At 58.1% G+C, this 22,235-nt stretch overlaps 2 protein-coding genes across 2 annotated transcripts; one reads left to right on the top strand and one right to left on the bottom strand.

The window, feature by feature from the left end:
• The first annotated feature begins 625 nt into the window (after positions 1-625).
• NSUN5 (NOP2/Sun RNA methyltransferase 5) lies at positions 626-8,910 on the top strand. The gene is made up of 9 exons (XM_044456123.1): positions 626-741; positions 2,615-2,786; positions 3,115-3,223; positions 4,935-5,073; positions 5,304-5,419; positions 5,543-5,721; positions 6,142-6,346; positions 6,664-6,807; positions 8,620-8,910. The coding sequence occupies exons 2-9, from the start codon at positions 2,681-2,683 to the stop codon at positions 8,687-8,689; spliced, it is 1,068 nt and encodes a 355-aa protein (XP_044312058.1). The 5' UTR covers positions 626-741; positions 2,615-2,680; the 3' UTR covers positions 8,690-8,910.
• A 2,368-nt stretch (positions 8,911-11,278) lies between these two features.
• Positions 11,279-22,086, bottom strand: LOC123036707 (nuclear envelope pore membrane protein POM 121-like). The gene is made up of 13 exons (XM_044456117.1): positions 21,958-22,086; positions 19,045-19,260; positions 18,478-18,645; positions 18,260-18,340; positions 17,667-17,841; positions 17,057-17,169; positions 16,608-16,678; positions 15,851-15,978; positions 15,397-15,499; positions 15,019-15,189; positions 12,308-13,993; positions 11,777-11,896; positions 11,279-11,497 (listed from the first exon to the last, which is right to left on the bottom strand). Exons 1-13 carry the CDS (start codon positions 22,005-22,007, stop codon positions 11,403-11,405), a joined length of 3,177 nt encoding a protein of 1,058 aa, XP_044312052.1. The 5' UTR covers positions 22,008-22,086; the 3' UTR covers positions 11,279-11,402.
• Between the last annotated feature and the right edge of the window lie 149 nt (positions 22,087-22,235).

Genomic DNA, 22,235 nt, shown 5'->3' with positions numbered 1-22,235 from the left:
TCCAGCCGGCACGACGAGACGCCGCGCCCGCGCCGCGGACTCCTCCCGGGGCGGCGACTGCCCCGCCCGCCGGCCGAGGCCGCACGCGGCGAACCCGGCAGCTCGCCGCAGCGCGCGCCTCTGCAGCAAGTCTAGCGACTTCCGCGCACGCTGCCCCGCCGCGGGGGCGCCCGGCCTGCGGCGCATGCGCGCTGGGGCCTGCGAGTGCTCCGGCGGGATGCGGCGGCGGCGAGCGGGCCCGGCCGGGCTGTACGGCGCGGCGGCCTCGGTCCTGGCGCGGCTGGAGCGCCGGGAGGGCGCCCTCAAGACGCTCGTCTACGGGAGCGGCTTCCAGGTGCGTAGGGCTTCTGGGCGCTGTGCGTTACAGCCCTCGATATCCGGCACCGAACGGAGTTTCCTCCCTCCCCCAGGCCGGGGACTCTTCTGATGCGCTGAACTGTGCAACTCCTAGCATCCGCAGCCAGCCTGCGCGGGGGAGGCTGGGAGTCGCAGTGCAACCCATCGAGACGGGCTGGCTCTGATGCGATTCTGGCCTGTGATTTCCCGTCCAGAGTTGCGAGGTTTCTTCTAGGGCAGCAAGCAGTTTGCCCGGGCTTGAAGCGGCCTCCTCTCTTTCAGAATGCCCGGCTGCTGTATGCCCTTGTTTCAGAGACGGTTCGCTATTCTCCTGTGCTGGACTTGATCCTAGATGCTTCGGGGTTGATCCAGGCCGAAAAGAAGCTGCAGCCACAGCTGGCCAAGGTGAGCTGGAAGAATGGGGGGGCTGCCCTGTCCCTTCCTCTCTTATGGACACCCCTTCGGTGTGCCATCAGCCGGTTCACAGAGAAACGCAAGAAAAGCCCTCCTGAATCAGAAAAAAGGTCCATCCAGTCCAACACATTGTCCACACAGTGGCAAACCAGCTGCCACAAGCAGGATCCCTCAAGCAGGATGAGTGCAAGACGACATGCTGCCCAAGCTCCTCAGCAATGGGTGCATGCAGGCATATCACCTCTGCTAAAGGATGTAGTGCCTAGTGAGGCTAGTAGCCACGGAGAGCCTTTGCCTCTGGGAATCTTTCCAATCCCCTTTTCAAGGTGCATTGATAGCCATCACCACTTCCTGTGGCAGTGAATAAATTCCATAGTTTAACTATATGCTGTGTGAAGAAGTACCTTCTCTTACCTGTGGTAAACCTCCCACCTTCATGGTATATGCCCAGCTTTGAGTGTTATGGGAGAGAGAGAAATGTTGTCCTCTCCACCTTCTCTACTCTGCACATAATTTTAAACACCTCTGTCACATCTCCCCTTATTCACCTTCTAAGCTGAACAGTCCCAGATTTTGCTCCTGTTCCTCATAGGGAAGATGCACCAACCCCTTGATTATTTTTGTTGCTCTTTTCTGTATTTTTCCCCAGTCTAACAATGTCCCCATTCAGGTGAGGCAACCAGAGCTGAACACGGTAGTCTCAAGGGTAGTCACATCAAGGATCTTGGCAGTTATATTTTTTATTCAATTCCCAATTATGACTGTCATGGGAATTCCATGTTCTTCACAGCTGCCATGCACTTAGGCCAACATCTTCATCCACTATCACCCCAAGATCCCTTTCTTCCTCTGTCACTGTTAGTTCAGGTTCTTTGAAGTTGTTAAGAATGCTAGCCCAGGTGCTGGCAGTGGGACGCCCACCAAGATATGCAAGTGTGCTTTCAAGATGTCTCCACCCAACATTCATAGAATCATAGATTAGTAGAGTTGGAAGGGGCCATGAAGGCCATCGAGTCCACCCCGCTGCTGTTGCAGGACACCAAGTCACACCGTCCCACTCAGGTGGCTGCCCAGGTTCTTTCTGAATGTCTCTAGCGTGGGAGAGCCCACCGCCACTCTGGGCAGCTGGTTCCACTGTCGTATTGCTCTGACAGTGAGGAAGCTTTTCCTGATGTCCAGCCTGAATCTGCGTTGTCACAACTTGAATTGATTATTCCGTGTCCTACACTCTGGCATCATCAAGAAGAGATCCTGACCTTTTTCTTTGTGACAGCCTTTGAGGGAGATCCCCCAGCAGAAGGATGAAGTGCAGCTTGCCCTGTGGGGACTTGGTGGGGCTTCCAGGAGATCCCTGGAGCAGGCCTGTGATCGCTTCAGTCTGCCTGCCAGATGTCCACTGACAGTCTTTGGTGGCTCTGCTTGCTTTTATCTCTTTATTCCTGCTGAGAAAGGGGTTTGTTTACTCTGTGAGTAGTTACCCTTTCCCTTTCTTCTGAAAAATCCACCAGCAACCTTCTTTCTGTGGCCACATTGGGGGCCTCATCTTGCTTCCTGCTAACATTTTGAAAATGGCTGTACCAGTTCCGACAGCTGTTCTGTGATGGCTTCCACAGTTTGTTCTCCAAATGGGAATTGGGCCCCAGTCAGCACTCCTGTCGGCACCATCTGTGCAGATGTCTTGGACTGCAGCTACCATCTTTTCCAGCCTGCATGGCTGATGATCAGGGATGATGGGAGCCGTGCTCTGAAAGCATTTGGAGGGCCCACCCCGTAGGCCCAGTTCAGCAGAGGTCTCCCTGGTCCTGCCCTATAGGAGAAAGCTGTACCGTTGTTCCTTGCTGAGGTATGCTGCTCTCTTCCCCAGGTGCTGGTGTACGACCTGCTCTTTGGCAAGGGGGTGCATGGTGGGGGGCGTGGGAAGGCCCTGGTGATGAAGCACCGTGCCCGGCTGCAGGCAGAGCTGGCCCGCCTGAAGGTGCAGAAGAAGGTGAGCCACAACGAAGACCTGCTGCCACCCACAGCAGCCGCCGACCAAGGTGTGTGCCAGACGGTGGGGCCTTCGCAACCGCAGGTAGACGTCGGTTGATAAGGCAGGCGCCGAATTCGGCAGGTCTCAGGCCGCAGCTTCTCCTGCCTCCCTTGGTGCTTTGGCGCAAAACTGCTGGCTGCACCCAGCTTCCAGGGAATGGAAGGGGCAGGAGCCAGCAAGCCCCTGCGCAGCCCCCTGGCAGCCTGGGTGCGGGGTCTGTCCCAGTTTTGCTAGGCCATGCTTCCAGCTGTGCAGATACGGGCAGAGGAAAGCATCTCACAGAGAGACGGCCGTCCTGATTTCAGAACCAAGTGCTGCAATCCCTTCCTTTCCAGGCTCTCGGGTGCCACGCTATGTCCGCGTAAACTTGCTGAAAACATGTGTGGATGATGTGGTGGATTACTTCAAGCGCCAGGGCTATGCCTATCAAGGCAAAGCAGCCAGGTAGGTATGCCCTGGGCTACCTCTTTACTGAGGAACCAGTCCCCTCCCTCCCTGACAGATTGGACCACTGTGCTAAACCAGGGATGAGTCGCTTTGGCAGGGTCAGGGGCCACTCCCCCCCCCCCCCCCAGGCTCACTGCCACGTTGCTGCATTTCTGAAGGCACGTATCTCCTGTGTACCTCATCCTCAAGCAGAACGGCTGTGTTTGTCCAACTGCTGCTGCCATGTGGTGACAAGCCAGTTTCGTTTCTTGCTGCTAACACAGAAACAGCGCGAGTCAGGAGGGGCTTCCTGGGCCATCTAGTCTGACCCCCGGCTCCAGCCGGCTCCGCTCACAACATGCCCACCATTTGTATGTCAGCCTATCCTTGAACACCCTCCTCGATGGGGCCCCAACCACCTCCCGTGGAAGCCCATTCCACACCCTCGGGGTCCCAACTGTCAGGAAGGGCTTCCTGGCATCCAAATGGAACCTTGGCTCCCTGAGCTTTGCTCCCTTGGAGCGCTTCCTGCCTTCCTTTGAAGGGGAGAACAGGTCTCTACCCACCTCTGTGTGACATCCTCTCACATACCTGCATGTCGCCAACAGATCCCCCAAGTCTCCTCCAGGCTGAAGAGACCTGGCTCCCTCAGCCTCTCCTCATGTGGCTTCCCCTGCAAACCGGCCCCCAACCTTGGGGCCCTTTGCTGCACTGACTCCAACCTGACTATATCCTTCCTGTAATGAGGGGCCCAAAACTGAGCACAATACACCAGTTGTGGGTGCACCAGAGTCGTACAGAGTGGCAGGCATACCTCTCTCGATCTAGAAACCACACTTCTGGCTATGCGACCAAGCGTGGCGCTCGCCCTCTTGGCCACCGCATCACCCTGCTGGCTCATGTTCAGCCTGCAGTCAACCAGCACCCTGAGGTGCCTTTCACAAGTGCTGCTCTCCAGCCACTTGTCCCCTAACCTGCACTTATGACACCCATTCCTATGCCCCAAGTGCAAGACCTTGCACTTATCCACGTTGAACGCCACCCTGTTGTCCCCCGCCCACTTCCATAGTCCGTCCAGATCCTTCTGGATCCGGAGTACCTGCTCCTCAGTTGTGGCCACTAACGAATGCTGATGGTTGTTGCTGGGGGCGGCATGGCAGCGTGGGCTGCAGAGGAGGTGCCAGGGTGCATGAATGCTGGCAGCGGCCCACCTCTCTGCTTCCGCACCGGTTCGGTGTTGGGATGACAACATTTCTGCTGGCTCCTCCTCTGGTGTGCCCACAAAGAAGAGAGTGGAACATCCCGTTTCCCTTTTAGACGGATTGGCAAGGTTTCGGTGGCTTGTGGCCCCGGCTGGCGTGGGGGGAATTCTGGTTGGAGGGCTTGGAAGGCTCTTGCAGCCCAGCCCCTGTCTAAATGCAGAGCCTGTGGCAGGCACCCTTGCGCTGAGTGGGGACAGGCCCGTGAGGGCTGCGGGGCCTCCCTGAGGCTGTGTGGGGAGCGGACCGAGCCCTCGAGCCCAAGGGCTGCTCAGCCGCTCCTAGCAAGGCCAGTGCATGGCGTCTCCTCGAAGAGGCGAGAGGCTGCATGCCTGCTCGGGGTCCCTGGGACTCTGCCGCGCTCTCGGGAGGAGAGGGCTTTGCCCTCGGGGACGAGCGCTTGCCTCTGCGCTGGCGGGGTGACCCCGCTACTCTCTCAGTGACCGGTTCCATCTTGGTCTTCTCTTCAGTCTGGAGGAGGTCAGCTCCTTGTCAGGAAAGAAATTCCTCCTGGATATGGACCTTCCGGAGCTGCTGATCTTCCCTCCGCAGACAGATCTTCACCAAGACCAGCTCTATGTGGCCGGGCACATCATTCTTCAGGACAAGGTGAGCGGGGCTGGGCCACCTCTCTGCTGAGGCAAGAGGAGAGGCAGCCGGCTGGGACTTGCAGGGCTCCGTATGTGGGGGTGGGAGGGAGGAGGAGCGTGAGAGCCCAGTGCCAAAACTCACCTGTTCTTCTTCTGCCCAAGCCTGGGAACAGCTCACCTGGGTGCAGTGCACGTTGGCCCTCCGTAAGCTGAGGCCAGGGCTTTCTGAGGCCTGTGTGTCTGTTCCAGGCCAGCTGCCTCCCTGCTTTCCTCCTGGATCCCACGCCAGGATCCTGTGTGATCGATGCGTGTGCTGCCCCTGGCAACAAGACCAGCCAGCTCGCTGCTGTGCTGAAGAACAAGGGGTAAGAGAGCCAGCCAGAGTGGCCATGGAGGGGTGCCTGTGCTGTGGAGAAGCAGCCCGCGAGCTGCCCAGCGTCCTCCTGGCTCCTCATGCCTGTGGCGTCATCTCTCACCTCCATACACAGCCAGATCTTTGCTTTTGACCTGGATTCGGCGCGCCTGGCCACCATGAGCAGCATGCTGGTCCGGGCAGGAGTCACCTGCTGCCAACTAGCCCACCAAGACTTCTTGGCCACAGATCCCGCTGACCCAAAGTACAGCAAGGTGCAGTACATTCTCCTGGACCCCTCATGCAGCGGATCCGGTGAGCGAGGCTGTGGGCTCCAGCTTGATGCTTTGCCAACCACACAACCACTGGGGGAAGGAGCAAGGCTCTCGCTGAGGCAGGAGGAGCTCCAGCTGGGTTCCCTGAAGGCTCTGGGCAGCCAGCTACTGCAGCTGTGGGCAGGGGAGGGGTGGTGTGGGCAGCTGGGCACAGCCTTGAGAATGGGCTTGTGGGAGGAAAGGAGAGTGGCTGGGCTGAGAACTCTTTTAGCCAAGCTCCTCCTCACAGGTCCCAGCCAGCCAGTAGCATCCCTCCTGTTCACATAGCCAGGTCTCAGGCACAGGAGGGGATGTGGTGATGGCTGACATGGCCACAGGTAGAGCTGGGACCAGGGACTACCAACTGGCCTGGAGGTCTGTCCCAGCCTTGCCAATTTGTCTTTCTCAATCACCCCTCCAGGAATTGTTGGCCGGCCGCTGGATGGGGAGGATACGGCCCCGCCGGAGCGGCTGCAGGCACTGGCTAGGTTCCAGCGGAAGATGTTGGTGCATGCACTGAGCTTCCCTGCTCTCCAGCGGCTGGTGTATTCCACCTGCTCAGTGCATCGGGAGGAGAATGAGGATGTGGTGCAGGAGGTGCTGGAACAGCAGGGAAAGGACTTCAGGTAATGCAGGAAGCTGTGACAGGGAGTCTGAAGCGGGACTGGGAAGCTCACTCCTCTGGCTCTGGCTGAAAACTGAAAGCGTCAGCTAAAGACATGATATGACAACTCCCAGCTCCAGCAGCCTTATGAACAACTTCAACAGCACTGACCTTTGCGGGGAACTGCCCTCCTTGGCCTTGACTTAACCTGAGCATTGGTGAATGCGGAAGGCCTCACAGTGGTCCCCAAACCTGGCCTCCGGAGTCCTCGTCCACATACAGAAATCTTGGGTGGGATGTGGGGAGTCTCAGTAGAGCTCTGCTTGTCTTCCCTTGCAGGCTGGTGGAAGCAGCCCCTTCTTGGCCCAGTCGGGGCTTTGCAAAGGCTAAATGCTGCCTCCGAGCATCTCCTGAGGAAACACTTACAACTGGGTTTTTTGTGGCAGTCCTGGAACGGCGACACACGGGAGCCCGTGGGACAAGGTGAAGAAGAAGTTATTTTGCTGCCCTGGGTTGGTGGTGGTGACGAGCAGGGTCCCCCAGGGCTCTGTCCTGGAGCTGATCCTGCTCAGTCTTTTCATCAGTGACCTGGAAGAAGGGGTGACCAGTCTGCTGATCAAATTCGCAGATGATACTAAAACGGGGCCAAATGGGGCCACGACTAGGAGGAGGAACTCTGGATCCAGACTATGGAAGTGGGCAGGAGACAACAGGATGGCGTGCAACGTGGATAAGTGCAAGGTCTTGCACTTGGGGCATAGGAATGGGTGTCATAAGTGCAGGTTAGGGGACAAGTGGCTGGAGAGCAGCACTTGCGAAAGGGACCTCGGGGTGCTGGTCGGCTGCAGGCTGAACATGATCCAGCAGTGTGATGCACTGGTCAAGAGGGCGAGCGCCATCCTTGGTTGCATAGCCGGAAGTGTGGCTTCTAGATCGAGAGAGGTATGCCTGCCACTCTATACGACTCTGGTGCACCCACAACTGGTGTATTGTGCTCAGTTTTGGGCCCCTCATTACAGGAAGGATATAGCCAGGTTAGATTCAGTGCAGCGTAGGGCCACAAGGATGGTGGCCAGATTGCAGAGAAAGCCATATGAAGCGAGACTGAGGGAGCTGGGTCTTTTCAGCCTGGAGAAGACTCCAAGGGGATCTGTTGGCAACATATAGGTGCATGAGGGGGTGCCACACGGAGGTGTGTAGAGACCCGTTTTCTTCTGCAGAGGAAGGCAGGACATGTTCCAATAGAGCAAAGTCAGGGAACTAAGGTTCAATTTCGATGCCAGGAAATAACTGACAGTTAGGACCTCAAGGGCATGGAATGGGCTTCCATGGGAGGTGGTTGAAGCCCCATCAGTGAAGGTGTTCAAGGACAGGCTGAACATGCACATGGTAGGCATGTCAGGAATGGAACTGGCTGGAGCTGGGGGTCAGACTAGATGGCCTGGGACGTCCCTTCTTACTCTGTTTCTGTGTTTCTAACAACTGTTTTTGCTGCAGCCCAAGAAGCTGGACTTATATAACATACTCTACACATTTATTTCTCTCAATTTTGTTCTTACCTCAGCATGCGATTTTCTTTCTTGCCCTGTTAATCAATTTTCGCTTACAAGCGGCACTTTCGACTTCTCTTTTGGCTGAGGTCAACCATGATTAACTGAAAACGTTGTAACCAAGTCAGCAGATACAGGGGTCCTGCTCTATTTTGTTTTCTATGGAGTTTTTCATTTTCAGAGTAAAACACTCCAGCCCACTATTAGTTTGCTCACACCAAATGCTGTGATGTTCCACCATCACATTTCCTGTTTTACTGTTTCCACTTTGCCTTGATCCATCCTTCTCATGTTCTACGATGCAAGCATGTGCGTTGTACAGCCTCAGACTTTTCCCTCGCCTCTGCACGTATCAGCCTGTGGACTTCCTTCTGGCTTTGTTCTAGTTGTGTCATTAGCAACAGTGCTGTTCGTACGCGGCCTTTGCTCTTTCCCCTGCAACTTCTTAGTGCCTTTCAATCTTGGGGTCTCATCTTCTGGCACTAAGAAGCAGAAGTGGTTCCCTGTAGCTAAATGCTGGAGATGGGCAACATTTGACCTACAATTCCTATCAGCCCTAGCCACCAAAACCAATGGGCCGCGTTCCTGGAAGTTGTAGGCCAAAACGTTCGGAGGGCCTGTTGATATTGATGTACTGGGAGGTCAGGAATGCTTGAAGTCATGGGAGAAACAAGAGTTGGGTGTTTCAAGAAACTTCTAGATTGTTTGCTTCTAGCCTTCTGTCACTTTGCTCTTGGCTTAGCAGTGAAAGAGAAGCAGGTGCCTCTCCTGCTCCCGCGAAGACACAGTCAGAAAGGGCTTTGGTGCAGAAGTGAAAGACATGGTGGATCTCATTCCTGGAGATTGGAAGAGTACTCAAGAACTGGAGAGATGGATATGAAAATGTGCACACATCGAAGGCATTCCCCCAGACTTCACCTGCTGGGAAATGCCCAGTTGCCCTTTGGAAATTCACACTGGGCAGAGCGCTCCACACACTCCAGGGCTTCTCCACAATGCTGCTCTTGCGTGAACGAATAAATTTATCCCTCCTTCACGTAATGCATTCTTTTGCCATGTTCTGAATGGGATCAAAGCAGGCACCATTTCCTTAGCCCGAGTCGTGACTAAGGAAACGCAGCAGCCCTCCCCCTGCAAGCAGCATCCAACCAGCATCCTGCAATGGGGGGGGGGGTATTGTGCTAAGCCTCCCTTCGCCACTGAAGATGAATAGAGCGGTTTGCTTATGGGGAAAGTTGGGGCCTTTGACCTTCCCCCTCTCCTTCCCCGTCCCACACATGACCTGGGCTTGCTTAGCCCGGAAGACTGGCTAGCTAGCAGTTAAAGGCTGGATACTTACCTGCTTGTGGAAATGTTACGGGGCAAGATGAGAGCGCCCAGCCAAGGGCATTCCAGTTTCCCTTTTTTAGTCAGTGCGGCTCCATTTTGTGCCCCCTACAAACACACCCCACACACTGCCAGATCCATCACAGTGCAAAGTCCCTTCTGCCAACATGGGGAAATAAAAGCAAGCAGCACCAAGCTGGGGTTCATGGAGGATGGGAGCTTGACAGGCAGTCCTGGAACCAGCTGGTTTTCACCTCAAGTTCCAGAAGTTGCTGCCTGCTCCTCAAAGACAACATCGTCTGGGTTCAAGCAAGTTTGTTTTTATTGGAAATCGATATAAGCAGGGAAAACGGCACATTCACACTAAACCCTCAAGAGGAATGATCCAAGTCTTCATTGCAACATTAAATAAAGTCAACCCATCCTTCATCCCACACACACTCAAAGACACCTTCCCGCTACAGAGGTGCTCTGCAAAGGCCTTTCTGTGAGCAGCTAAGCTGCTAGCCCTCCTGCAGCATCCTCCCCCACCTGTCCCAGGTGCTGCTGGTCACCTGGCAGAAACTGGGCGGCTCATGGGGGGGGGTTAGGTGCCTCCAGGCAAGGAAAAGACAACTAAAAGGTGTAACTTGGGATAATGGGAAGAAGCCCCCACTTGTCTGCTGCAGCAGGGAGGTGAAGGCCTAGCCTACTCCGTGGCCAGTCTTGGCAACAACCAGGCTGCCAAAGGCCGCCACGTTCCCACAGCCCAGCCCCAGCTGCAGAAGGGAGGCTGAGCACCTCTGTCGTGGGCAGCAAGCTGTTCAAGGTGCTCAGAAGGCTTGCCCTGGGTCAGCTCCCCACTTCCACGGTGCATCAGCCGAGACAGAAGGCCCCACACAGCACCCCTTCTAAACGTGCAAGAACCCCCGCGCAACACAGACTGGACAGAGCCACGTCCACAATACAAAACAGAAACGAGAATGGCTGGCCGGTGGCGGGAGGCAGGGCCCTGCGACCGGGCCACACGGGCCAGTCCCTAACAGCTTCACTCTCACGCCTCTATGAACCAAGCTTGAAGGAATTCCAAGGCAATTTAGCTTAAATATAAAAATAAAGTTTCACTTTGTAAAAAAATGCTTAAATATTTTTTTTTAAATTTAGAATTCGGCAGGCTCACGCACACACGCACACGCTGGTCTTGGATGTATGAAAAGGGGCTGGCCGCTGAGGGTACTGCAGGGGTGGCGGGCTGGAGGGGGACCCCCACCCTGGCCAAGCCTGCCTCCACCTGCTGCAAAGGTGGGGTGGGGGTCCGAGCAGCCCAAACAGCTGCCGCCCATCCGCTCCCCAAGCCCCACGGAGCAACGGCTCCCGGGGAGGCGGCTCTTTGCCATGCCACATGCCGTGCTCCAGCCCCCTCCACACACCCAGCCACGCAGTGACTGTCCACACCCAATTTGGTGGGGTTCATCTCCCTTGGAGACAGGCACCCCCAAAAATGTTTACAGCAAGTCCGGCATTACCAACATGCCGCCACACATACGAGTCGATTCTTCCTCCAAACTCGATTCACAGAGCAATTTAAAAAAACGCAACAAGAAAGGAGCACAAACACACTGAGCGAAACACAGACGGGCAGGCTAGGGAGCTTGAGTGAAAAAGTAGCCGTGAGCAGCAGGGCCCAGGGACGGGCTCCCCCTCGGTATCTCCACCCCAGCAGTTGCCCGGGGACTCCCACACATCACCTGGGCACTGGGCTGCCCAGGCAGGATGGAGGGATCCTGAAGACGCCCTGCCCCTCGCAGGGAAAGGCTCACAAGGGCTGGGGGGGGGGGGGGGGGGGGGGGCTGGTCCCCGGCGGGAGTGCCGTGAGCACAGCACTCCCCCGACACACCAGCAGCCCGAATTGGGGGGCAGGGGGAGTTGCTGCAGATGGTCACGGGGAGGGAAGGTAGAAGATATGTACAATTTGTTTCCAGACTCGGCCATGAACTGTTCAAGTAGAAAGGGCTTGCTTTCTCCTGCTGCCCCAGTCTGAGGAATAAAAGTCACTCGGGGATCCAAAGCAGCTTCTGGTGGCCGCCCCAGCAAGCACTGTCTGGACAGCCCCGGTGAAACCGAGCGCCACAGCTGGGCAGCCACCGCCCTGCCCAGAGCTCCACCAGGTCTCTCCCACGCTGGCCAGGCGGGGACAGAGTCCAGCCAGAGGGCTCCTGGCGGCTACTTCTTGCGGGTGTGCTGCCGCCGGGCCTGCAGCCGCTGGCGGGCCCCCATCTTGGTTCCTGCCCCGATGGAGAAGGCGGGTGCCTGTGGCCCTGGAGGAACAGAGAGCAGTGAGCCTTCTCCACCCTCTGCCGCAGGGTCGGAGCACAGCCCAGCCAGCCAGACCGGCGCCACCCACCCTCCGCCACGCTGGGCCCCCCTGCCCGAGCAAGACTGGGCAGGCCGCACGGCTGAGCCCCCCATGTTGGGGGCACCCACTCCACATTCAGAGGGGTGAGGGAGCGGCCAAAGGGCTGCCCAGCCCATCCTCACCTCCGCAGCTTCGTGCTGCCCAGAGCCCCCCACCTGCCCCCCGGCCTTCGTGCTCTTACCAAAAGAAGCCCCTGCACCTCCAAAGGCAGGGGTGACGGTTCCGAAGGAAAGGGTGCCACCCCCCCCAGTGCCCCCTCCTGCGGCAGGTGCACCCTGCCCAAATGTGGGTGTTGGAGTTCCTGAAACACAGAGGGGGTGTTAGCAGGCGAGAAGCATTCCCTGGGAGAAGACATGCCCCCCCCATGCCCAGCTCCCCCCCCCCCATTTGCTGCCTTCCTCAGCAGGGGCAGACCATGCAGCTCTGCCAGCACCGGTGCGGCAGGGGGCTTGCCCCTCCTCTGCCCAAGCCTTGGGACTCTGAGCGGTGATCAGGGGATGGCTGCGATGGGGCAGGGTTTGGGGCATGGGGACCCCGGGGGGGGGGCAACAGCAGAGCCCCATGTAAATCCACATGTGGGCTCTCCTGCCCCAGGGAAGAGGTGGTGCTCCAGCTGCAGTCCCAAGCCAGAGGTCAAAATGCCACTCGTGGCCATTCCTGGGGCACGCGGGTCCCGCAGGCCCACCCCCAAGCCACACAGTGGGGGACTCACCTCCGAAGGCCGGCTTGCTCTCTGGTGTGCCTGCAGCGCCGAAGGCAAAGGTCGTGCTCTGGTTCTGGGCCCCCAGAGGGGGCTGGCCCAAGGAAGCCCCAAAGGGGGTCACGGCCCCCACAGCGCCGCTCGGCCCAGCGCCAAAGCTGAAGCCGGCAGGGGGTGCACCCACGCCAGCAGCAGCTCCAGGGCCAAAGGCACTGCCGGCGGGGGCCGGCTGGCTTACCCCAAAAGCGAAGGGGGCTGGGCTCCCAAACGCCAGGCCCCCCCTTGTGCTGCCGCCGCCACTGCTGCTGGTCGGGGTGCCAGGGGCAAAGCCTGCTGTGGTGGCCATGGTGACGGCCCCAAAGGAGAAGGTGGGCATGGTGGCGCCGAAGGCCGGCTGGGCAGAGGTGCTTTTGGCACCAAAGGACGCCAGCGGGCTGGGCTCCCCAAACGGGGCCTGCGTGGTGCCGCCGAAGGCCGGCTGGGCTGCCGAGCCGCTCCTGAAGCTGAACGGAGTCCCGAAGAGCACTGGCCCCGCCGCTGCCGTCACTGGCTTCTGGCCCTCGGGGGTACCCACGTCGAATGCCCCCGGGGCCCCAGCTGCTGTGTAGGGAGGTGGGGGCTTGGGCAGGGCGCCGAATCCCCCACCGAGAGCAGGCGTGCTGGACCCAAACGCGGGCAGGGGCTGCGTCGTGGCGGGAGGGCCCTGGGTGGTGGACGGGGCAGCGCTGCCCCTGCCAAAGAGGCTGAAGCCCACGCCGGAGGCGGCCGGGGTGGCGCTGGCCGCGGGGTCGGCTGCGGAGGCGCTGGGCTGGCTGAAGGCGGGGCTCGCCAAGGGACCAAGGGCTGGGCTGGAGGAGGCGCTCTGCTTGCCAAACTGGAAGCCTGTGGCTGAGGCCACGCTGGCGCTGGGCGGCGGCCCGAACAGCAAGGGCTGGTGGGGGGCCGATGTGGCCGCCTCCGCCACAGCGGTGGCGGAGGCGGCGGTGGTCAGGGTGGGGGTGCTGCCCCCGGGCGCAGCAGTGGAGGTGGGCACGCCAGGCCCAAGGCTGCCGCCCAGCTGGCCCGCCGAGACAGCCGCCCCGCCAGCTGTCGTGCAGAGCGGGGCTGCAGCGGTGGCGGGGAACCCGGCAGCGCTTGTGGCGGCTGGGGCGGGCTGAACGGTCTGCTGAAAGGTGAAGGGGGATGATGGGGCCGTTGTGGCGGTGGCTGGGGGGGCCGGGCTGCCAAAGATGGGCTTGAAGGTGCTGCCAGGGGCCGTGCCAGGGGGCCCGGTGGACGGCGCAGCTGCAGAGGTGGTGGCGGCGGCAGCGGTGGCAGCACTGCCACCCTGGGAGCCAGCGAGGCCCTCGCCCTTTGCCAGGCTGCCGAAGATGGGCTTGAAGGCGGGCACCGTGCTGGGCGCAGAAGGGGCCGACGCTGCGGCACCGGCTGTGCTCATGAGCAGGCTGGCTGGGGGACTGCTGAGGATCTCGAAGAGGAGGCTGGGCCTTGGCGCAGATGAAGGCCTTGTGGGCGTCGGGCCCGCCTTGGAGGAGGCGGTGGCCGTCATGCTGCTCGCGCTGCTGGCTCCCGGGCCGGCGCTTGAGCAGGGGGCCGGAGCTGGAGAAGCGGGCAGAGCCTCGGGCACTGTGGAGGAGCTTGCTGGCAGCGAGGAAGCCACATCCAGGGGCCACGGGGAGATGGCAGGAGCACGGGAATCTGGAGAAGAGGGGGGGGTCCCTTCAGCAGCTGCAGCACAACCGACATTCCGCCTCAGTCAAAAGTCCCTCCCTTGCCGCCTCCCACTGCGCTCCGGCCCTTTGACCACAGGGGCAGGAACACCCACTTAGCTGCACCGAGAAAACTCAAATCTCTGCACATCAAAGCAGCAAAATATTCCACGTTCACCTGGGGAAGGAAGTGCCCCCCAAACACTGGACTGCAGGCCCAGGAATCCCGTCGGCCTCACTGGCATTGCTCTGTTAAGGAAACGTACAAGCTGGTCGAGTCCTAAAGTGGGGCCTTACAAATATTTTGGAATACAAGGCCTATCATTCCTGGCCAATGGCTGAGGGGAGCTGAAGTCCAAGGCACCAGGCAGACACCACAAAAACAAAGGAATCCCTGTTAGCCCTTCAGTCAAAGGAGAGCGAGGGCTTCTTTTGCCAGGCCACCTTGGCATGGCGTCCTCTCCAGACAGGGAGCGACAAGGGGCCAGAGGCACTTACACGACCAGCACGAGTCAGAATCAAACCGTCCAAACAGTCCAAAACAGCACTTTTTAAAAGCAGCATTCATCTTCCAAAAAGAGCAGAAGTGTTTATAATTGTTTGGAAAAAGGTCCGGCCTTAGACCAAAGAGGCCCCTGGAGCGGTGGGGCTTCCACAGGGACTCCACGAACACAAGGAGCATCCCTGAGCAGGCCCAGCCCTTGCATACGGGGCTGCAGCTCCAGCTCTCGGGCAGCACAGCAAGGCAACGAATGCGCTTGGGCACATGCTCTCAGGCTACCGGGCAAAGGCTGCAAAGCTGGAAACATCCGTTTTTGAGGGGAGTCATGTCTGAAGCCACGCAAATCCACGGGAATCAAGCTGCACGCAGGGCATCTGGGGAACATCTCAGGTCCCTAAATCCCCCCTGGCAGCACTGCCTACTTCCGGCCAGGCACGGGGGAGGGGTGGCTCCTGCAGGGAGCAGGAACGGCAAGGAGCCCCCCCACTCCCCTGCCTGCCCCCATCACTCACCTGCCTGCCCCACAGTGCTCGGTCCTTCCTGCATCTTCTTCAGGCTCTCCAGAAGTGGGCTGCCTCCTGCAGGCTGTGTGCTCAGGACGGGGGAGGGCCTGGCAGGCATCAGTGCGAAGGACGACGTGGCGGATGTCGAGCTGGTCTCAGGAGGGGCACTCACAGCAGGCTCTGCGGGGCAGGAGCAACAGGCCGGCAAGCCATCAGAGCTCCCTGGAGAGGCCCAGGCCCAACACCCGATGCGGCCCACTGGCACACGAGCCGAGGCACGCGCCTGCTGCAGGCAACGGCCACGAATGGCCCTCCCCTCAACCACCCTCGTCACCCGATGGGGCAGGCAAAAACCTGCAGCCAGTCCCTCCGAGAGGGCTCTCCTACCAGTGTCCTCCTCCAAGACTTTGCTGAACCACTGCAGCGCAGCCTTCTTTTCGGCATCCAAGTCCTCTGAGGTAACCGAATAGCTTAGCTGAGGAGGGGGAGGCTGCCAAGATAGTGACAGATATTGCATCAGTGCAGAGGCGAGCAGGCAGCCCCGTCAGGGAGAGCCACCAGCCCTGGGGGCCGAGGGACCCTTGCCTCAGACAGGGAGGGTGAAACCAAATCCCGGCCTGGAGCGATCCTGGCTGTCGGGCCGGCAGTCGAAAGCGAGCGCTGTGCTGCCGGCTCGCCTTCTCCGTGCGTGTGGCTCTAGCCTGACCGCTCGCCCGGCCCAAGCACTTCCCTGGGGGAGGCCCTTCCACAAGCCACGCAGCCCATCTGTGCTGAGGCCCCGAGGGAGCCCACTCACCCCGGGAAGGAGTGGGGCAGCACAGCATGGAAGAGGCACACGTACCAAGCTGAAGCGGTCGTCGTGGTGGGTCGAGAGCAGCTGGATTCTCCGCTTGCGTGTGCTGCCGCCGCTGCCCAGTGAGCACAGCGGGCCCGGAGAGCTGCGGCTGCTCTGTGGCGGCGCTTCTTCAGCTGGAGGGGGAGGCCAGAGTTGCAAAGTCCGACTAGCCCTTTTTTTACCCTCTAAATGTTTGGGCAGGTAACCCCCACTGCTCCTCACCTCTGGTTATGCTGGTTGGAGCTAGGAAGAATTCTAAGCTCACCACTGCTGATTCCAGGAAACCCAAGAACCCCCACCAAAGTCGACACGAGCACAATCTTGCAAAGCAAGCGCGATGGGCTGAAAGCGTGGCAGTGCTGCCTGCGCGCGGATGCCAGGAGCCCCACTTCCTCCGAGGAAACCAGCCCGGCTTGCAAGGCTCCCTCAGCGCAGCTCCCCAGCAAACCCAGAGGAGTAACAGGGAGACCTCGCCGATGAGCAGAAACCCTGAACACCGACCAACCCTATTTCTACCCTTGAGGCCCTCAGTCACGCTGTGGTTTGCAAGAAGTAGTGGGAAAGGGGGCTGGGCGGGCTCCTTCTTCTGAGGGTTCCTTACCCACCCTGTGGAGAAACGCACGTTTCTTCCCTCTTCACCCACAATGAGGTCAGGCGTTTCTAACCAGTCTCTTTTTTGTTTCATGTTGTTATGTGGCTACTGCAGGTTCACCTCACATCCAGGCTGGCATTTGCCCCTCCTTTGGGCCATCTGTGCACTCACCCTTCTCCGCCTGTACTTCTTTGTCCGCTTTCACAGGTGTCGAAGTCCTGGACCGGCGAGATTCCTCTTCCCTGGAGACACAGAAGAACGCCATTGAGACACAGATGGAGGCTCTCCTTGCCTCTTCCAAAGCTCGGGGACAGAAAGATGGACGGTCAAACACTTGCTATGCACTTTGTGGTGTTCCATTGCATCCAGGCAAACGCCCCTTTCCACAGAAACCCCAAAATTTAACAGGTTCTCGCCTGTTAAAATTCAGGTAGCATGAAAGCGAGGCTTTTTGCCATCCAAGGCAAAATGGTCTGACTCGGCTCTACCAATGAGTCAGGCACTGAAGCATCATGGGAGTCTTCATGGAAACCAGTCACGGAGGCCTAGAAGCCCAGGAGCGGAGCCCACCAAAAAATAGTCCCCACACAAGCAGCAGGGCAGGAGGCAGCAGCACTCACGTGAGGCTGGAGCTGGGGTGCCTTGCCTTCTTGCTCGGCCTCTCAGGTGTCTGAGGACAGGAGGATGCGGGACTAGACAGAGGAGAGGCGCCTGGACCGCTTCTCTTCCAGAGCTGCGGAAGGAGAGAGCACAACACGTAACGTCAAAAATTGCCCTGGTATGTTCTGTGGAGCTAAACATTGACAAATCTTGTTTATACTGGCCATCTGCAAAGGAGAACAGAAATTCACCATCATGGTGAAATCAACTTGCTTATACTACAGTAAGAGAAAGGGAAAACTTGTAATGTTCATTGGAACCTTCTCTTCCTGGAAAGTGGCAAGGTTAAACCTTATTTAACAAGACGTGGAACATGTTTTAACACTGGAAGAGCTGAGCTCTGTTTGCAGTTCTAAACACACACACAAGCCAATCGTGCACAATATTTGCAGGTCACCTGATCAACGCCACCCCTATAAAGGTGGGGCACAGCCAGTGGTTCCCATACAGCTTCTGCACTCCTGTGACTGCCCAGCCAACAAGAGTCTGCTTTGGAGACAAAGGACTTCAAGGGAGAACTTTCCTTGGTGGAAGGTCAGCCTCCCAGAGACTTACTACCTGACAGCATACCTGAGAAAGGCCTCGAGTGGAGCTGTAGGAGCTGGCGATGGCATTACGAACAGTACTGGGGATCCCGCCCACGGACAAGCTGTTCACAGAGCTAATGGAGGAGGTACGTGACCTCTTGGAGGAGCAGTCTTCACGGCAGTGGGAAGGAAGGAGGCCACGCTTCAGGGAGCTGGGCCTACGCACAGGCAAAGGTCATGTTACAAGCCTCCCGAGAGACCCAGGTTTTCCAAGGTGCCATGAAGGAAATGATGTTGGTACCTTTTGTTTACGCAGGCGGAAGCGCCCCAGATTACAGAGCCTGAGCTCATGCTGCTGAATGCAGCGCTCCCTCCACCACTTTCTGCACAGCCCCGGTTCAAACGGGCGCCGGCAGGCCCACATCCAGCGGGATCAGGGGGGTGCATTGGGAAGGAAATCCAGCAAACCAGATTCTGCTTTTTGCCGTGATTCAAGTGACGGGGTCATTCAGACCTTAGCAGCAGCAGCAGCAGCAGTGGGGGAGCAGGTATTCAAGACTGTGTGTCAAATCCCACCTCACACAAAACAACGAGTCAGTGCTGCGATGGCAAAGCTTCTTCCTGGGAAAAACTTACTTGGGAATGAGAGACGCTGGTGCTCCGTTAGCCAGCAGGGGCTCAAATGCAGAATGGCCACTCCCACTGCTATCATGGCGCCTGCAGAGACAGAGGCATCGGCGCTTAAGAAGCCCTGTGCCGCACAGCTGCACCTCGAGTGCCTGGCTTCTGTCTCCACCTGGACTTGCTCGCTCCCTCCCCACTGCTGCAGCCCCCCGGGAGACGGCAACCCTTACCTCCTCTTACTTTCCTGGGCAGCGGCATTGCTCCGGCCCTCCGCGTCCTCCTCCACGGCCCTCTTTCGGTTCTCCCGGAGAGCACTCAGGACAGCCTCTTTTGCACATGGGTCTACAGTGCTGTTGGGCGTTGGCGAGAAAGCCACAGGAGAAACCATTTGCTCCAATCTGTCAGATGAAATTGGAGTAGTCGGGGGTAAGAGTTGCCCTTCACAGCCCTGCAACAGCGTACCCTTAGGGGCCACACTGCCCCACCCCGAGTCCCCACCCACGGAGATCACACGGGCTGCCCGCCCGTATAAGCGTCAGTGCTCCCTTGTGGCGTCACCAAGCAGTGCTGCTGAACAAGCAGTCATTCCCAGGCCATGCACAGCGAGGGGCAAGGGGGGCAGAGCCACCTTCCCTGCAGCATTCACTGTGCATCACCAGCAGTTCATCGGGGGAAAGCTGCTCTTCTTCTACTACTTTTATGCCTTCCTTCACTGGGAAGCGTCTCCCCACTGCATCCTCCTGACACGAACTGCCCGAGAGCGCCTCAGCTAGGAGGGATTCCAGGTACAGACTCACAGGGGGGAGCGGCCAAAGGTGCTGTCTGGCCGTGCAATCTTCACCATCACAGGACTCTGGACCATGCCGGAGTTGTGAGCTGACAGTCTGTTCTTCCGCCGATAGCCATCCCAGCAAATCGAAGGCAATGTCCCCAGGGAAGTATACTGGGCCTGATGAATGGGATAGCGCCGTCGAGGGGTCAGCACAAAACGACTGGATGAAGCTAGGTGTTCCCTTAAATGAGTGAGAGAGAGAGAGAGAGAGAGAGAGAGAGAGAGAGCACAGAGCATGCAGTCAGGCGAGCAGTGGCCAAGCTGCAGGGCTCTTCTTCCCAACACCGCAAGTTAGAAAGGGCATCTCAAACGAGAGGAGCGCGTTTCCTTCCTAGCCATCACAGAGTTTCTTTTGCAACCTTAACTTATTCTGCGATGTCTGAATAAGTATCCACATGCATCTACACAGGAAATGGCTGGTCTCTTGCTGACCCCTGGGCCAGAGTCCAGATTCTGATCCCACTGTGTGCTGCAGGGCCAGAAAGTGCAAGTCCAACTCCCTACAGTGCTTCCTATCATTATTTTGACTTCCACGCTGCCCCATAGACAAAGCTCTCTACGGTCATGCTACATTTATATCCTGCTTTTTTCCTCTTGTGAGGAACGCAAAATGGCTTACATTTATTTGTTCGCTTGTTCATTTCAAACTTTTATATACCGTCCACTACCAAGGTCTCGGGACAGTCTTACAATAAGACAGAGTGGAGCACAACATATACAATAAAATCCCACATTAAAACCAGACTCAAACCTTAAAATAACTACTCCATTTCATTCTGACAGCAACATCCCTGTGAGGTAGGTGGGGCCAAGAGTGAGTGACAGGCGCAAAGACACAAAGGGAGCTTGATGGCTAAGCGGGGACTATAACCTGTATTTCCAGTATAGGGGACTATAATCTGTATTCTCACCAACATACCACATCATATAGCAAATTAATTAATTAATTAATTAATTAATTAATTTAAGACATTTGTATGCCATCCTTTGCAAAAGCCTCAGGACGGCTTACCTGAAGCCTCAACAAATTGGTTACAAACTATAAATGTTCCTCTCCATGGAAATCTTTAGTAAACATAGAAACAGAGCGAGTCAGAAGGGGCCTCCCAGGCCATCTAGTCTGACCTCTGGCACCAGCCGGCTCCGCTCACGACATGCCACCATGTGCATGTCTAGCCTATCCTTGAACACCCGCACCGATGGGGCCTCAGCCACCTCCCGGGGAAGCCCATTCCACACCCTTGGGGTCCCGACTGTCAGGAAGTGCTTCCTGGCATCCAAATGGGACCTTGGCTCCCTGAGCTTTGCTCCGTTGGAGCGTGTCCTGCCTTCCTCTGCAGGGGAGAACAGGTCTCTGCCCATCTCCATGTGACACCCCCTCACATACCTGCATGTCGCCAACATAAAAGGCAAAAGATTTATATGATCTGAAGAGAAACCTGAGTAAGAGTCCACATCCTCCCTGTTTAGTGTGCAACCTTCTGGCTAACAAAAATAATCACACCATTCTGGCTAACAAAAATAATTCAAGGCAGCTGCTCATCTAGCAAATTTAAAGTATGATGACAAATCAGTCAAGAACCCCACCTGCAGGGGGACAAAAAGCCTACTCTCACATCTACCCACTTCCAACCAAAGCACCTCCCTTACAAAGAAATTGAACAAAGCCGTGAAAGATGAGTCAAGGCAGCAAAGGTGAACCAAGGCAGCTGTCAACCTTGACTGACCAGCAGGCCAAGATGACTGTGTGAAGGGGTGGGCTTTCCACATTGTGGCGTGCCCCACAACAGTCTGGCAGGCCTGAATGCCCTCTGCTTTTACACAATCAACTATGAGGGGGCAGCCAGTCTAGAGCAACCTTCCCCAACATGAGAGGCTTCAGACTCTCATCAGGCCCCACCAGCATGGTCAGTGCTCAGGAATGCTGGGAGCTGAGAGTCCAAACCTCTGGATGACACAAGACCAGGGAGCGCTGGCCTGCAGTCTTTTCCATTTACTTCTCCATCACTATCAAGGGAGCATGTGCAGAGTGCCTTTGTGCATGGGGGGGTGTTAGAGCAAGCGCTTCTCCCATGGTGGGGTCTGTGGATCTGCTCGATTGCCTCTATCAAGGAGACAGCCCTCCAGGTGTTAGCCAGTGGCAAGTGCCGACAGGAGCTGCATCTGAATTCCTGTGGCATCACTAGTTGTCCACTCTGAAGTTAGCAAACCTAATCATGTAAAGAGTGCATACAGAGTACCCACAGGATGGACATCCCTCTCCTCTTTCAGCCAGAGGAATGTCTCCACAGCAGGCCCTCCTCCATCTCCCCCAAAGATCATGTGGGGCAGAGCAATTAAGAAGTACTTCTCTTTCCTAACTTCCCTCCCCACAGGGAGGAAGGTGAAGACTTCACAAGCCAGTCTCCCCCACGTTGTGTTGGCCCGGCAACTGGAGGGCCAGGGCTGTGCTAGGCCCACTTACATCCAAAGGGGAATGTGCACACCGAGGCAGGATTGGAATACAAAGGAGCAGCACAGGAGGGGGCGCTGAGCAACACTGGCAGCTGCAGGCCTGAGCACCTGAGGGGCGTCTGCACGGACAGACACGAGAAGAAAACTTATCTCCTGACCCAGGGGGTGGGGCTGACCTAGTTCCTGGGCATGTGCAGCTCACGAACGGGAACAGGAGGAATGGGCAAGAACCGTGGCGAGCGCAGTCCCGCCGCACACGAGAAGGGGCGGGAAGGCTCGTTTCCCTCCGAGCGCCAATGGGCGCAGCCGCAGCCTCTGCCCCTGAACGGAAAGGGGGTGTGCGGGAGGCGGGCATCCCCGGAGCCCGTGCGAACCGCGAGGCGACGGGGCCGGACGCGCGCGCGAGGGGGCGCCGCTCTCTTACCCGCAGCCCCGGCGCCACCGCGTGCTGTTGCCAGGCCAGGGGGCGGCCATGGCGGGCGCGGCGGGGCCCCCGTTGGCCAAGGCGCCCTTGTGAGAGGCCGCGCGGCGCTCCTGCCCCGCCGCCGGGGCCAGGGAGGAAGCGGAAGCCGCCGCCCAGGCCGCTCCGCCCGCCGCGGCCGCGGCCAGCGAGAACGCCGCTCCGGACAGGCCGAGCAGCAGCAGCAGCAGCAGCAGCATCGCCGCGGCCGCGCCGGGCAGCGCCCAGGCCGCGCCGTCGTC

Source organism: Varanus komodoensis, unplaced genomic scaffold (assembly GCF_004798865.1).
Source record: "Varanus komodoensis strain SLA01 unplaced genomic scaffold, ASM479886v1 scaffold81, whole genome shotgun sequence".
Taxonomy (NCBI): Eukaryota; Metazoa; Chordata; class Lepidosauria; order Squamata; family Varanidae; genus Varanus; species Varanus komodoensis.
Note: the sequence above shows the minus strand (reverse complement) of the source record. Positions and strands in the feature narration are given on the sequence as shown.

What these genes read in the sequence shown, in the direction of transcription:
- LOC123036707 (XM_044456117.1), bottom strand. Translation starts at nt 22,007, where the DNA reads ATGGCCGCCCCCTGGCCTGGCAACAGCACGCGGTGGCGCCGGGGCTGC. An exon ending in CGGTGGCGCCGGGGCTGCGG is followed by an intron (nt 19,261 to 21,957) that starts GTAAGAGAGCGG and finishes CACTCATTTAAG; the next exon opens with GGAACACCTAGCTTCATCCA. An exon ending in GCCCAGGAAAGTAAGAGGAG is followed by an intron (nt 18,341 to 18,477) that starts GTAAGGGTTGCC and finishes CTGTCTCTGCAG; the next exon opens with GCGCCATGATAGCAGTGGGA.
- NSUN5 (XM_044456123.1), top strand. Translation starts at nt 2,681, where the DNA reads ATGAAGCACCGTGCCCGGCTGCAGGCAGAGCTGGCCCGCCTGAAGGTG. An exon ending in CACAGCAGCCGCCGACCAAG is followed by an intron (nt 2,787 to 3,114) that starts GTGTGTGCCAGA and finishes CTTCCTTTCCAG; the next exon opens with GCTCTCGGGTGCCACGCTAT. An exon ending in CCCCTCATGCAGCGGATCCG is followed by an intron (nt 5,722 to 6,141) that starts GTGAGCGAGGCT and finishes TCACCCCTCCAG; the next exon opens with GAATTGTTGGCCGGCCGCTG.